The 16,307-nt window shown below is 42.5% G+C and overlaps 2 protein-coding genes across 3 annotated transcripts in view; both read right to left on the bottom strand.

Moving 5' to 3' along the window:
* Positions 1–6,695, bottom strand: part of LOC115357168 (immunoglobulin-like domain-containing receptor 2) — an 18,326-nt gene extending 11,631 nt beyond the window's left edge. For both annotated transcript variants that reach the window (XM_030048569.1, XM_030048570.1), the window contains exons 1-2: positions 6,553–6,695; positions 2,663–3,043 (exon numbers count right to left, since the gene is read on the bottom strand). In XM_030048569.1, the coding sequence (XP_029904429.1) occupies positions 2,663–3,043; positions 6,553–6,670 (499 nt within the window). In that variant the 5' untranslated portion in view covers positions 6,671–6,695. The remainder of the gene's footprint in view (positions 1–2,662; positions 3,044–6,552) is intronic.
* A 1,213-nt stretch (positions 6,696–7,908) lies between these two features.
* Positions 7,909–15,276, bottom strand: LOC115357191 (cell surface A33 antigen-like). The gene is made up of 7 exons (XM_030048594.1): positions 15,067–15,276; positions 14,140–14,312; positions 13,695–13,908; positions 12,966–13,130; positions 10,434–10,550; positions 10,176–10,308; positions 7,909–9,920 (listed from the first exon to the last, which is right to left on the bottom strand). The coding sequence occupies exons 1-7, from the start codon at positions 15,104–15,106 to the stop codon at positions 9,467–9,469; spliced, it is 1,296 nt and encodes a 431-aa protein (XP_029904454.1). The 5' UTR covers positions 15,107–15,276; the 3' UTR covers positions 7,909–9,466.
* Between the last annotated feature and the right edge of the window lie 1,031 nt (positions 15,277–16,307).

Here is a 16,307-nt window from a genome sequence, read left to right as displayed (position 1 = left end):
GATCAAGCAACACAGCCATCCTAAATTCTCATTTTTTTAAAGATTTTTTTTTTTTCCGATTTTGTTTGACCGCACTCCAATGGTGATCCTGCCTGCTTTTAAACAGCACTTCTCCAAGTCATGTCCCAGCCCAGCATCCTGTTTCAACCAATATGCCAACATACAGCAGGAAGGATGAGAATGTTTCCTTGTGACTTCCAAGGAATCAAAACTATTCAAATGTGGTTTTTGCCGGGAATCGATTACAGAAGACCAGACTAGGCCACTGACTCCATTGTGAGGGGGGTCAGACACGTAAAAAGAGCCAACAGGACATAGGCCTAGGTTGTGTAATTCACTTCCCTTTCCTGTTAGCCAGGAATGGAGAGGGAGAGGCAGGCTGACCCAACTGCACCGCTGAAATGACGACGTGACCAGCCCTCTTTTACTGTATATCTTACTTACTAACTTCTCTCTTTTTCTACTGAATGGGGCTCTAAAGACAGCAAGAAGGTCCTGGGGTTGAATCTCTGCCCTGTTCCTTTTCGTGTTGAGTTTGTTGTTTGCTGTTTGTCTCCCATGCAAGCTAAAAGCAAGTATTTCAGGTGGACTGGAGACTCTAAACTTGCCCATAGGTGTAAATGTGAGCATAAGTGTGTTTGTCTGTCTATGTGTTCGCCTTGTGATGACCTCCATTACACTGAATAGCAATGAACAGGATGAAAAGTGACTGAATCTCTCTAAAGGTTACAGAGTCTAAGCTTTCACTGTTCCTCACCACTTACTGCACTGCTAGATTAAATATGCACCTCATGGACTTCTCTTTAAAAACAGTCAAGTCTGAATCCAGCCCAGATGCGTTGCTGCATGCTATCCCCTCTCTCTGCCCTGTCCTTCTAGTCTCTCTCTGCCGCCCCCCAAAAAAAGGTTTTTCATGCTACCCTTCACCACAAAGCAGATCTCAAAGGACTTGAGAAAGTGCCTCTCTAGATCTGACTAATCAACATTCACTAAGTATGTTTTCATGCACACAAGAAACCTGATTACCGTGAGGAACCAGGTTAGGGAAGGAAATTGGATAACACATTTACATGCACTGACTTTTACTGACAAAACCCAGTTGACATGTACTAGTTTAATAATCAGGTTTCCCCACTTCCCCCCGCATTCCTGCACTGTTACCAATGCCGGCCGCGGTGCCATAACCTACAGGGCCACCAGCCAAAGCAGCAGACAGCCAGCAACGATTATGGAAACCTAATTTCTCATTTACGTGGCATTTCAGAGAGTGAATAATCTGATTAACACAGTACATGTACATGGACTGAATGACAAAACAAAATAATGCAGCACAACACAGACTTGATTCAGGAGGACCACATAAGACAGGAGGTTGAAAAGGACTGAGAAAGAAAGAATGAAAGAAAGAAGAAGAGAAAGAAAGAAAGAAAGAAAGAAAGAACATCAGAGAGAGAAAACAGTGTGTGGCAGAATGTGGATGGATCTCAAAAGGCAGACATTGAAGTACATCAGAGGGAAGGAGTGAGAGGTCAGGATGAATGAGGGGACAACGTGAAAACCGTCTCTTTTGTCCGTGTGCCCGGCCAGCAAAGACAAGGCTGTTTCTTTACCCTGAGTTAGGGCTTCATAAATCTGAGGCCTGCTAACAAGGCTACCTCTCTGTCTCCCACATGCACACACACTCACACACACAAACACACATGCATGCACACACACACACTAATGCCCTTCGGGTGACATCAACATGATGGTGGGCAAATAGTGGAGCAGGACAACAGGGTAGTGTAAGCATGATCACCACCAGTGGATGTGCTATCAACTCATTTAAAGTACACTGGTGCAGTGTTTTGTTATGACAATAATAACTAATTTCCAAACTCATTTCTCTGGTGAAAAGTAGGGTGCTTGGTCTGTGGTGGCAGGCGTCATCACCGATAGAGACCAACGGGTGGTGACATCACCTGCCAACAAGGGCAATATACTGTACGTTTCACCATCAGAGGTCAGGGGTCAAAGGTTTGGGTCAAACGTCGCCTCCCTTCTCTGTCTTTTCCCCTCTCTCTCACTCAACACAAAACAGATGGGAAAGAAATGGAGAGGGAATCTCTGGAAGGGGTGCAACACATTGATTTATGCCTACTTTCTGTCATAACACGTGCCAGGCAACTTTGGCAGCAGGAGACACACACACACACACACACACACACACACACACACAATATAGGATAATTGCTTTTAGTTGCTTTACAGGTATGAACTCGGCCAGCCCTTTGAGCGAGACACAATCTCACAAATTCATCATTTGATCCTGTCTGGCTTGTCAGACTTCCACCTGCGGGTCGGGCCACAGCGATTCAGTTTGATGAGAAAAATACAAATCTTCAGCGGGGGGCTGGGTGATATGAACAACAAATAGCTCGATATCGCTACTGTGACGATACTGCAGGGATGATTATTGGTGCTCTCATAAGATTTTATATAGAGATTTTTGATGAACAATCATTAATAATGTGGATGTGGAACAGAATTGCTAGAACATTCTAGTTAAGTTCAGGAAATTGCATCCCTTTACTTTAATACAGCCTTTAAAACCAGGAAAACACAACAATTACGGGACATGATATCCAGAAAGATATCAGTCAAAGCCACACGAGTGTCTTACTGTTAATGATGGAGATGTCTCGGTTCTTGTAGTACTCTGACAGGGTGACAGAGGAGCCAGAGATGGAGGCCACGTTGCGGACCGTCCGGCTGCTGTCGGCGCAGTCCAGGTAGGACGCCGTCATCCCTGTGTCATACCCTCCTCCGGTTCCGCCTCTCATCCCGCCACCCAGGCCTCCGCTTCCACTCAGGCTGTCGGGGAAGCTGAATGAGTCCCGCGTGCGGTCGTGGCAGTATGACTTGTACACCCATTGCACCACGGGGATCTGGGTGGACGCGCTGGTGTAGTGGCACGGCAGCACCACCGACTGGAACAGCACAGCATACTTCTTCTCGTCTCTCACGACCACCTGGACCCCCGAGCAACAGGGAGGCAGGACGCCTGGGGGACGGCAAAAGGAAGACAGATGTAGCGACTAAATCAAGTGTTATAGTCTAGTGGTCGACTGATATGTTTTTTTTTTAAATGACAAGTGCCAATATTTAGAGAGCAGGGCAGCCAAGGGCTATTTTTTGCATTTAATAAAATAAAATTTACTAAACAAATGAGAAACCAACATGTTTAACTTAAATGAACATTTATTTAGCACTAATATTATTGTCTGCTCTGTCTCAGTTTGCTTAAGTAGATCTGCACTCTCTCTGCAGTGCACTTATTTTATATTTAAAAATCAGCTGTATGAAATGGATCTCAGAATGTCAGATATCAGCCCAACCCACTGGACAGCCAATTAATAGATTTATTTCTATTACACTCACATTGAAATGTAATTTTGAAAGCCTTTTCCTTCCATAATTTGATGCATATTATGAAACTTTTGCTGAACTGCCTTTGAATGCTATTTTTCTGTGAAATCTGTTAATTTCACTGTGTTTCATTATTATGTAAATCACTTTGCTTTGCCTGTGTGTATGAAATGCTCTACATAAATAAAGCTGCCTTGCCTTGCCATTTCCTGTTGAAACAGGATGCTGACGGCGGGACATAGGCGATTGCAGAGAGGCATCATTTAAAAGTCTAAACTAACAGGAGATGATGGGAGGGGCGTGATTTGTTTGAAAATGTGATGGTTTTATCATCTGAAACCTTAGTTCGTGCTGACTGGTTCAGCATGACGTCACTGGGAAGCAGAAGTATAGCGACTTTAATATAAAAATAAAAAAATGCCAAAACTGAGTAAATTCATCAGCACTTATTATTAAGTATGTGAATATTCTAGTTTGGAAAATTAGTGAACAAGTTTAAAAAGTCATTTATTCATTTCATTGTGACTTGGAATGCTGAGAGGAAAGTAAAAGACGGATTAGATCAGCAGTGCATTGTGTTTATAAAGCTTATAAAACTATTATGGTATCAAAGGGTCAAACAAGTGAAAGTATGCTTTTCAGTCATCAGCAGCTGGTGTAGGATGGAAATCATACAATCAGCAACATCATAAACTGTGCACTTGAGTCTGTGCACTGTTTTTGTTGGGACACACATGAACCTGCGAGCCACAGCGTGCCTGATAATAACTAGGAATGTGTAATAAGGGGGATTTACTGACTAGGACAGCAAACAGCAACACCTCATGAGTCAGATGCTGAGTCAAGGTCTAAAGAAAAAGGGAGAGACACCTGTTCCTTTTTGCAAAATATGAAAATATCTGACCACTATCATATTTTCCTCATCCAACTGGACTATGAGCAGAGAGTGGCAGAGGTTAAACTGTGCCTTTGGCTGAATTTAGTGAAAATCGTGCCCGCTTTCCTTTTAGTTGGCTGGGACTCTGGGAGATAACTGGCTTCCAAGAAATACTTTAATGTTTTCTTCTCTTTCACTGTTTTCAAATAGTTGGCAAAATACGCAAGCCAAAAGGAGGCTGTGTATTGAAAGTGGTTTTTGAGCCGAGTCTGCCTGATAAAACTGGCTGTGAGCTGAGATGTCCAGAGGTTGTTTTGGAGACTTCTGAAGCCGCAGGACTGTGTGTCACATGATGACCAGGAGCTGGAACGCAGCAGTTCAACAGCAACACACACTGGGGAGGTGGCCATGTGGAGAAACACCCTCACAGACACACACCCAGAAACATCTGTGTCTCCGGGGGTGTCTGTGTATGTGTGCGCGCGTGCATGTGTGTGTGTGTGTGTGGCGGGGCAGTGCGAGGTGTGACTGAACGCTGTGTTCTGAGCTGGACCAGTGAGCAGGGATGGGGTGGACGATGTGAGGGGGCTGCTTCACTTAATCCGGACCAGGCCTGTTAAAAGAGCCTTGTTTTCTTTCAGTTACTGAGGGTGCGCCTGATTAAACACTCCAGCCTGCTGTTAGAACTGATAGATGTCATCAAAACACATAACACCATGCGAGCTACACCAAGCACAACAGCAGCTTTTCAGAGAGGACAAGGCTACTCACTCTTGGTAATTAACTCTTCCACCCTGCGGGTCCCGTCAGAGAGTCCATCATTACAAATGCACGCCGCACGGCCCAGCTCTTTTCAAACCCACAGAAATGTAAACTAAATTCTAGTGGAGATCCCAGGTTTTCCAAAGACACCAAATATGTCCTGTTGAATTACATGGAAATTCCTACGAAATGATGCAAAGATGTAGCTATTTTCAATTCGATGTACTGGTGCAGCCATAAAACAATAGCATCTTGGCATAACAGAAGCATGATGGAGCTTCAGTGAAGCGCTGCAGAGAGAGATTTTATACGTGCTATTGTTGAACACTCTGGAAAAAATACACATTTTACTTAAGTTTGAGGTTCTTTAACCCTAATCCAAACTTTAAGGTTGTTTAAGAGGAAATTTAAGGAGGGGATCAGAGTTCAGGGGGTTGCAGAAACTCTTTATAGTATATTGCAACTTAGAAATAAAAGGTATACAGACTGGCAAGCAGACAAAGAGGAATCCAGTGGACTGCGGCACAAATTTCCTATGGGACATTATTCCAGATTCTAAGAACTGGAGCAAAAAAACCCAGAAAGCCGGCGTTCCTGGTATCACAGGCTGTGGGGAAATCCAAGCTTTATTAGTTTTCCTAGGAGGCCACCTCCAGAGGAGAAAACAAAGGGAGGAGGAGGGGAAGAGCACTTACTGGAATAGATGTAGCCAAACACTGGACACAGAGAAGACTTGCTGACTAGGGAGGTTACTTGATTTCTTGCTGCGTGGTTATTGCCCTGCTCTGGCGGGGGGGCTGTTTTAGGGGGGGGGGGGGGGGGGGGGGGGGGATGAAACTGGCAACATGGATCCATAATTGGCTCTGGATTCAAATCCTACTACCTGTTGCTGTTCATGTGCTATTTCTCATTTGATGAGAGTGTTCGTGGTGTTTTGGAAGTGTTTGGAAGGAGAAACAGAACGTGTAAAGACATCCTGCCTGATTTATTTGGTGAAGTGCACTTTGGAGTGACCTGGTTAGGGCTTCTCTAGCTGAAGTTAGACTTTCCTAATCCACAACCCCCTATGCTCCTCCTCGGATCACTCACACATGACTGAATACAATGTAACAGTCGGCTGAAGCCCAGCTAATAACCAGGCCGTACAATGGAGCCTTCACACCCCGACACAAAAACGTTACATCGTGCCTGTCATAGGCTACTTTAAAACCTTAATTTTCGGGGTTAAATGTTGCAAATGTTCCAGTTTGTCAGTGTAGAAATGACCTTCATTTCCCACAGGCTCACAGGCCATCAGCTTCTAGGAAAATTCCTATTACCTCTGAACAAAAACAAAGTTGTAAACATCTCTAGACGCATATTTTGTCCCAGCTATCTGCATATAAACACGTTCATGTGGTCAAATTAGCAAAAGTTAGCAAAACTCCAAAACAAGCAACCTCCCGATGAAACAACCTGTTACACTTCTGTGCGCGCAGACTGTTTATCTGTTCAACATCACTCACCTGCCAGGAAAATGATCATAATCCAGCACCTCAGCGTCCAAAACATTCTCCAAAATCCACGAGTGAATTTCATAAGAGCTCTGTGATTCACATCGTCTTCTTTTCTCTTTCGTCTCATGCCTGCAGACCCCGCGGCTCCTGGCTCTCCCGCACAGTGACTTCAGATAACGGGACCGCAGCACTTCAATGGGGACCACTGTCAAGCTAGTCACCTTACAAAATACTACTTCCGGCTGGACCTTCGAAGTAAAAGCCAAACGTATGCCGAAGTGAGAGCCACTGAAGGGGGGGAATTACTAGGGAGCCAAGGAAAAAAAAAACCTCGAGGTTAAATTCGTAAATGTAAGAACAGGAAATTATTATTTAAAGGAAAAAAGATTACTCCCTGAGAAATTCCAAGATTATAAAGTAACAAGTTTGTGTGACAAAACTGAGAAATTCTCAGAGATTTATACATTTATGAGAAAAGAAAATCTTGGAGAAATATATATATATATATATTTTAAACTTAGACTTAACTAAGAAGCATATTCAGAAAAGTGAATCGATGTGGTTCCCCTTTTCCTGAGAAAAACAGAACTATATTTCCGAGTTTTTTTCTCATAAATTTGCTAATTTTAAAAATCTCACAATCTTCGAATTTTTTCCAAATAAATTTACTGTTAATCTCAGAAAATAGCCGAGTTTTTATTCTTCTCGTAATACTAACCCCTCCACACACACACACACACACACACAGAGAGAGAGAGAGAGAGAGAGAGAGAGAGAGAGAGAGAGAGAGAGAGAGAGAGAGAGAGAGAGAGAGAGAGAGAGAGAGAGAGAGAGAGAGCTTCGCATTCCCCCCACCCCGAATATGAAGCCCTACTACGCTGTCGTAGTTTGATTTTCCTCCCCTGACATGCAAGGCTTTTTTGTAGCTCAAAGGGAGTGAGTTCACTTTGTTCATTTTGAAGACATTATCTAATTTCCGCAAATGGCGCTGCATTTCTGTGTGTGACTTGACCGCAGTGAGCCTCTGGTCCACCGGAGAGACAATAGATGGTGATGGAGGGAACGGAGCAGGAGCGTGATCATGTCTGCACTGTGGCTATGCTACTTTGAAGAAATATCAGAGGCCAAAACACTGAAATTGTGAAAGGCAACTCTTTGTCAGGCAGCATAACTTATTTACACCTATCCTTTTACTTCATAAATCTGCAGTAACCCGCAGGCCAACGCAAGGGGGAGCACAAGCCTCAAGCTTGATAACATGGAGTCAATGCGAGATTGAGTGAGTTATGATGCTGCCATCTAGTGTTCAATGGGGCTACTACAATGTCCAAGTTTTCCGCTTTCATTCAAAGGCTTCAAAGTTTGCAAAGGAGCTGTTTTTATTTGCAACCATTTTATTTTAACTTAAATCCCAATAAAAAATACAAATGGTCAAGATTTCCAATTCTAAAATAATAAGTCTATTTACATTATTTGACCATACTGCATCTCACATACAACAGAAATCTCTTTACAAAATAATTGATGAGAAGCTGTAAAACAATACATAAGGCATATTAAAAAAAAAAAAAAAAAAGCTTATAAATGTGGAATATATATATTTAAGATATTCTGCTAATGTTTAATCTGTGGTGACTTTTTCTGTCCTGAGGTTCAGAGGAGAGATGAAAGTGGTTTCTGTAACAACAAGGTGGAACTGAGAAAAAGACACCACACACTGCAGAAATGACTCATTAAACTCATTAGAGAGGCAACTGAAAATGATCTAATGTGCCCTCACACACACAACTATATGACAACACAAAATGAAAAGTATGCATAAAAAACATTTTAAGAAAAGGCCACTTATTTACGACAGCGCTAACAGCTGGCTTCCAGTTAAAAACAAAACTACCATGACTAAGGTCACACCCTTTAACAGAGGCCCTGCAGGATTTTCTTAAGGCACACATTTAAGCTGAACAAACAAAAGCAGAAATTATACCTTGTATATTGATGTGATAACATCAACATATCAAGCCTGAAGCCAAAAAACAATTCCATTTTGATTTGTTTTCATAACCAAAGCATGCTTCCACACACCTAGCAGCATGTGAGCTGCATGCTTTGTCTCCACTAGCCTCTCTGGGTCAAAGCCACCGTCTCCACAACCAGACGCAGCCAAAACTGACCAGACAGCATCAAGACACTTTTCATAACACCACAAACCCAGCCACAAGTTACAACCTAGGGAATTAATGGGTAATTCATTCTAAATAAAATATCAAGGATGTACTGTGCAACAATAATTCATCTGAGATAACTGGATGTGAAGTCTCACAGGATAAAAATGGAAGACTAACAACAAAACATCAGTCGTCTACCATTTGTTTCTAGAGTGGAATCCTAATGCTCATCCCAGGTATGCAAGACACGCTTGTTACTTTTAAAAACTGAAAAAATCAGTGACATAAACCAGACAATACTTTAGCATGGAGCTTACTGACCTTATTCCCATGGTGGCCATGTTGAAGTCATGTCATACTCTAGAAGATATAAAATTCGCTGCCAATCTCGGGAACAAAAAGTACAAGTACTGTTTGAATTTAGCAGCAAATTTAGTTAGTTTACCAACTAGGTATATTCCACTAGCAAACTGAAATGCGTTTAAAAAAATCATTTTCAAATGTCAACCTGTATCTCTCCATACTCTTGACATGTTTGTTTCAAATGCATTTTCATGGGTGAATCGCTCAAGATAAACATTAATCCCAGTTCCCAGTATTTGTAGGATGTGTATTTTTGTATATGATGAGTTTTGGTACACAACAGTATGACATGGTTTGCTCCAGGAAGAGCTTCCAAAGGTGATGAAATTTCAAAATGGCTGCCAAGGGACTAAAGTCAGTGGAGACACGAGGGTTGAAGGAAGGTTGTGGAGGCCTTAGTCATCATAATCCACCCTAGATGGCTTGTTGGGTGGCACACTGGGTGGTCGGTCGCGGTCACGCTCATCATACGGCTCATCATAGCGCTCATCATCGTAGCGCCGGTCTCTGCGCTCATCGTCGTAGTGTCTGTCGTCGTACCGCTCACGTCGGTCGGAATAATCATTGCGGCGGTCGTCGTAGTCGCTGCGGCGATCGTCGTAGTCGCTGCGGCGATCGTCGTAGTCACGGCGGCGGTCATTGTAGTCGCTGCGGCGGTCATCGTAATCGCTGCGGCGATCATCGTAGTCACTGCGGTGGTCTGACTCATACCGATCCTCATAGCGGTCGCGGCGATCAGCGGGGCTCCTGGAGTCATCATAATCACTGTGTGCATCCTCACGCCTGTCGTCACGGAGGCTCTCGCCATTTCTCGCACGCTCTTTGTCGAGGTGCTCTCCTTCTTGAACTCTGCAAAGAGAATGCACAACAGTTAAATGGAAACCAGAGAGGCTGTATGGGTGTGTGTGTGTGTATACACATTTACCCCAATTTTCCTGGTGTTAAGAGTAGTTTCCTCCCCATGAAATGATGCATTAGTATATTGTGTAGAGTTAAATAACACATGCCCTTTCAAACCTTTGCTCTTTCGATGATGTGCCTACTTGCACATAGAGTGTAATTTGATTTTTAGCAATGGTTTAACAATGGAAAGAAAGACATTACGGTGCCATGGTGTATTCTTCATCTTTGTCGCCCTTCTTCCGGCAACAGCAACAATAGATGATGATGATGAGTACGATCAAAGCTGCCACGACCCCACCTATGATGCCTGCGGTGGAGCCAATGTTCATGGAAGCTGCAAGACAGAACGAGGAGGGGGTGAGAGGAGGGATGTAGATTATGTTAGCATTATAGTTGCTAAGTCCTGACATCTTTTAGAAAAAAGCCAGCACGGCAAAGTGTCAATAGAGCTGCTCTCACGTGGCATGACTGTGACGGTGATGTTGCAGGTGGCAGAGCGGATCTTGTTCCTGGCGGTGCAGATGTAGTATCCTGATGTTTCTCTGGAGATATTGTAAAGAGACAGGATGCCTCCCTCTGAAAATGAACCACGGACACACACACTTAGATATTATAAATTTATATGCTGTTTCTGTTTGTGTTTCCTGAGGAGCAGATATATGAGAGATACAAGGTTTTCACTGAACAATTATTACATTGAAGATCTGTTATCTTTTCACACACACAAACGAATGTGAGCATCAAGTGCCTCCTGTTCACGCCAGACCCATACACCCAAGCATCTTTAGAACATTTAAACTATTGTTACATTTGCCGTTGTCAAGACTGTAATGCCTAAATTTCCTAAACACCACCCTTGCTTGAGCATGACATAACCCGACTCTACTCACTTCGACAGCAACATTTTAGACCTTATCTTAACATTGTGGCCTCAGTGTCTTCCTGCGTGGTTTTTCAAGAGATATTAATAGGCATGTGAGTCAAATTGGTACAACACTACTTATTCCCTCCTACAAGTCATCTGTTTAGTAACCATAACAAAATCATCTCAGGTTTCTATTTGACACTATATTGAGACTCCCTCAGTCCAGTTCTTGTACAGCAAATTAAAAAAATGAAGTCTGAAGTCTACTTCATTCCTAATCTCCTGTTCTTGTCTAAAGTACGTTAGATCAGTGATAGTCAGAAAACGTGAAGAGCAAAAAAATTAGAATATCTATCATTTTTTTTTTACGTTGCATCAACACCAAAAACAGTTGGGATGGAATTAAATTTATTAGAAATTATTTACTGGACCCAAATACATGCATTCGAACCAAAAGCTGTAAAGATGTGATAAATCCTCCTGTCAGCTTATTATGAGTTACCAGCAACTGTGACTACTGCTGAGGTTTCAAGCTCTGAAAACAGCCAATCTGGTCCGTCCCCTTTGTTTTGTCTGGGTATAGCCTTCCCCAGATCCACCTGCTTCCCAACACACATAGCCAGGCTTATGTCAGCAGCACCGGGCAGTGCTAGGCTGCACTAGTGTCTTATTAGCAGTCACCACATACATTTCCTGTTTAATCTCTGCATCTCTTGTACCTTCCACGGCTGTTGGCTGATAAACCAGGTCTCTTAGCTCTATTCTTTTCTCCGTTGCCCTAATGTTTCGCTATTCCCTCTCTGTCCACCGCATGAATATCTTATGTGTTTCAATGTGAATGCCTTATGCAGGGTTTTTCCTGGCTCAAATTGAGGCAGAGGTGGTACCATCCTGATCATGCGCACATGAGCATGTATACCTCGTCTTCAACTGGCTCAAGCAAACACTTTTTTACAAGCAACGTATTTTGTGTTTTAGGAGTCTAATATATAATTAAGAAAATGACAGTTATCATGTTAAAGCATATTTTATTAAAAAATAAATACAAATAAGAAGGTGCCCTGTTCAACATTAAATTCACTGCAAAAATTTGAAATCTTACCGAGAATATTTCTTATTTCTAGTCCAAAAAAACCCCCTCATTACACTTAAAATAAGACAGTCGCCTAAAATGTAACTTGTTTTCAGACCACTTTCACTTGTTTCAAGATAATTTTTCCTTGTTCCATTGGCAGTTTTTTTTTTTTTTTTTTTTAACTTACTGAAATGTGTTTTAAAAACACAAACAGCTAGCTAAGAGGATGGCTGGGAAAGTGGAAATTCGAGGGAGGTCGGTTGGTTTGACAAGATCTTTTAATTCACACGTGAGCCGGCAAATACTCCCCGCAAACACACACGCCGCACAGACCCGCAGTGTGTGTGAGCTCGTCGTATATCATCATATAGCGGTCAAACTAAGCTGCATTTTCACTTCCACTACCAGGATGCCGATTAACACACACACTAGCGAAGAAACTGAAACACAAAAGAAAATCCTCCAGGAAGAGAATTTCGCGGCTCTTTTCTTCCTCTTTGGCAGTTTTGGCAGCGACTTCCGGTGCACTCTTGTTGATACAGCGCCACCACATCGGCGCAATGCTGCAACTGCAGTTAAAATGACATCCATCTACCACAACGCTTGTCAGAAAATAATAGTTTTCCCGACGTCAGAGTTTTGAGAGCCGGGGACGGCACGAAATTAGGCTGAGGCGGCCGCCTCGTAATTTTCTATGCAGGAAAAACCCTGGTTATGTGAGTGAATCCATCTTCCTTGTTCTTTCCTTTTTTCCCACTGGGAGTTTTTTCATGTCTGAGGGGTCGTCACATTTTCTTTTTTGTAAACCTGGGGTTTTGTAAATCCCTTGGTGACTCATAACACTCATTTGGGGGATCTAAATAAACTGGAACTTGGCACCACAACATGTATTAAGCATCTAACTTTCATGACGAACAGAACAAAGTGTGACCTGGGTCTCATCCTGATGTTGACCAATAGGCAGGGATCGATATACACCCGTTCACCCTTCTACTTGACCATATTACCCAGCTCACTAGTCTGTGGTGAAAGGGATATTGCTGTTTCTTACTGTCGGTGGTCCTGGGGTCTGGAACACGAGGCATGTCTCTGACATCACGACTTTCCCACTTGTACGTAGGCGTCGGGGAGCCCTCCTCAGACACACAGGTCAAGTTGATGTTCTGGCCATACTCTGCCTTACCCTGGATCTTACAGTTGGGCTTAGACGGAGCCACTAGGAAAAAACACAATTCAGTGTGATCAGTTTTTCCATATTCTGCCTTCCATTAAAAAATGACACTGTGGGAAACAGACAAACCCTGAACCTGACAAAAAACATCAGCTATATAATACAATTCGGTCAGTGAATTCCTTTTTTTTAAACTTGAAGTTGGATGTTTTTATATAACTGCTACTTTAATAAAATGTACGTAATATAATGTAATATAATGTCTGATAAAATATGTCACTGCCAAAGCAACTGATGAAATTTTAAGACAATGGCATACTGAAAAACAACTCTTATAAATGTATTGTTTCTACCGCAACTGATGTTAATATGTTGCACTAGAAATGAGTGTTGTAACAAATAATGAGTTATAATTTCATCAATGTTATATCAACTGTTCTAACACACAATACAAAATTTACTGCACAACACAAAACAGATTGAGCTTAAAAATCCTGCATGTTTGAAATACCTAGAAGTGCTTGTGATGGTCAACGAAAACCTGTAAACGTTTAAAAACATGCAACCACATATTGGAAGAGATTTTCTGTGATACAGAAAGCTCCTTACCCAGCACCACCAAACGTGTTGTATCAGCCAGCGTGCCCTCATCATCGCGTGGGATCTGGACACGACACTGAAACTCCTTGTTTTCTTGTAGTGTGATGGAGTTCAGTTTCAGGTTGGCCTTTCCTTTGGCAATGTCTATGTCCGCAGACGCTCGGCGCTCATATTTGGGTGCGACGTCAGTGATGCCAGTAGAATAGTAGACAAGGACTTGGGACTGTTCAACCAAAACGACAGCAGAACATTAAAAAGGGAAGAAAACAAGTTCTCTACTATTGTCTTTTGTCTACAAGCAACAGTAGTGATAGTGACCAAGAATACAAACATATGAAGTCCTGCATGCATGCAAACAGGCTCTCTCTCTCTCTCTCTCTCTCTCTCTCTCACACACACACACTCACACACACTCACACACACACACACACACACACAATTGTAGTTGTCTGACCTCTTTAGCATCAGCTGCTTCAGCCTCAGCAGTCCAGGTGACAACGACCAGGGTTTTAGGGGTTATGGCGATCCCTGGTATGAAGCTGCAGGGCAGCGTAATGTTGTCACCTCTGGCAGCCTCATACACATCTTGTGGTATTGCTACCTCGAGGGCCCCAGCTCTTGACAATACTGGAGAGACATAATTGAAAACAGAATTTGCATTGCAATGTAACTGCACAGAAAACAAGTAAAAAACAAAACAAAACAATATATATGTCGTTGATCTCTAAAAAAAAAAGTGTGAGCGGCTTCCCTCTTCTTCAATATAGCCTACGTCGCTATATATATATATAACAAATATGTGTGTGTGTGTGTGTGTGTGTGTGTGTGTGTGTGTGTGTGTGTGTGTGTGTATAGCGAGTAGCGTGGCATAAGTAAGACAAAAAGACGTAGGCTATAGAAGGAGGAGACGGAAGCAACACACTTTTTTTTTTAGAGTCGGCCCAAACGACCTTTTCCAGAATCAATCGACGTCGCTCTGTTACGCCTGATACCTGATTCTTTTTTAAATAAATGAACAAATACATTTCCTGACTAAATTATCCGTCTTATTGTCATCCTTAGGTTGGATATTAACATAATTGTAATAAAGGCCTCATTGTGATTTATTTGGCCTAAAATTTTTTGCCTATTTGTCAGTAAACGGAAAACAAAATTGAGTCTATAAACAAAACGAAATAGTATTTGATAGTATTAGTATTAGACGACAATTACAATTTTAGAGTTTTTTCCACAGACATTTGGCCCAAAAGTTTGAAACAGATGAGCTGGATAGGTAGGAGGTGTTCAATTGCGGAATGGCTGAAGGTACACTAACAGGTGTGGCACAGGTACAGCCACACATAGGCTAAATATTATTTTAATGAAACATAAGAAAACTCACCAAGACACAGTAGGGTCAAAGAAAAAACCGTCCGCTCCATCGTTACAGGCCCGGTTGACTTTTAATCTATCTAAGTCTCACCTAACAAACAAGTGTCGTTATTTCCGTACGGCCATACACAGTCAGAAACAGGACCCGGCCGACGCCTGTTTGCATCGAAACCCGTCTGTGTCCTCTGATGCGCCCGCGGGGTGTGCGCCACCTCAGGGTGACTGACAGTGCTCTCCACCAATGAGAGCGGCCGCTGCCTCTCCAAGCAGCATTCTTATCCCGCCCCCTTGTCGTGTTGCGGCTTGCCTTGTCATCCAGACAAATCTTAACCTGGGTTTCTGCAGAACTGTTGCCTTCCAGCACACACCTTTCCACTGATTCCAGCCCAAGTATTTAAGGATTGTTATGACAACAGGACCTGTGTATGTGTGTACATGACCCTTGTTTGTTTGTTTATTTGTTTGGCTATTTCCTGACGGGGAAAAAAAACAACTTAAAAATGATTAAAATAACAAAACCAAGCACCTCATAGTCCCTGGGTGACAGTAAAGTGAAACAAAAATTTGAGTGGCTACAACAAGAGAGAAGTTTTGTCCAGTTAGACTGGTTTGGCGAGGATTCGACACCCACAACTTGCTGCCTGCACACACACACACACACACACACACACACACACACACACACACACACACACACACACACACACACACACACACAGGTACACGCCCAAAATGTAGACTATGTGATAGAGTGAGAGAGAATGAGGTAAACTATAGACAAAGGGAGAAAGGCAGAGGGGAATGATTAGATTTCAAGACCCTACAGCCCACAATATCCGATTGCAATTTGGTTTATATGACTTGAATGTCTAAAAAGACACTCTGTACACACATTTTGTGTGAGCAAATCCGCGCCATCTATTAGTCTTGAGTTGTTTTGTACTGTAGCACCCTTCAGTGGATGTGCCAGGGAGATCAACGCAGTACAACCTTTTGTCTCACATCAGTAAATCGACTCCACTGCACATAGACTCATGGGTCTCTGTGTTTAATGTATAATATTAGTTTGGTGAAAATGGGGTTATTAAATTAAATTATATTAAATTATTTCAAAGGACTCAACACTAAGATGTAGCTCAGGGTTACAAGTCCAGTGCTGCTTATGTCTCCTCTTTCAAGAAGTGAAATTCTCTGTTCTCTCCTCTAGGTCTTATGCCACTTTCTCCCCTTTGAGCCTATTTCTTTTATTGC

The sequence above is a fragment of the Myripristis murdjan genome, chromosome 3, assembly GCF_902150065.1.
Source record: "Myripristis murdjan chromosome 3, fMyrMur1.1, whole genome shotgun sequence".
NCBI lineage: Eukaryota > Metazoa > Chordata > Actinopteri > Holocentriformes > Holocentridae > Myripristis > Myripristis murdjan.
The sequence above is the reverse complement of the archived record's forward strand: the minus strand, read 5'-3'. Positions and strand labels throughout refer to the sequence as shown.

Bases quoted from the DNA above. Each gene is read 5' to 3' on its own strand.
- LOC115357191 (XM_030048594.1), bottom strand. From the start codon at position 15,106: ATGGAGCGGACGGTTTTTTCTTTGACCCTACTGTGTCTTG. The intron at 13,131-13,694 runs GTAAGGAGCTTT...GTTTTTTCCTAG, and splicing joins AACACGTTTGGTGGTGCTGG to TGGCTCCGTCTAAGCCCAAC. The intron at 10,309-10,433 runs GTGAGAGCAGCT...TCTGTCTTGCAG, and splicing joins CACCGTCACAGTCATGCCAC to CTTCCATGAACATTGGCTCC.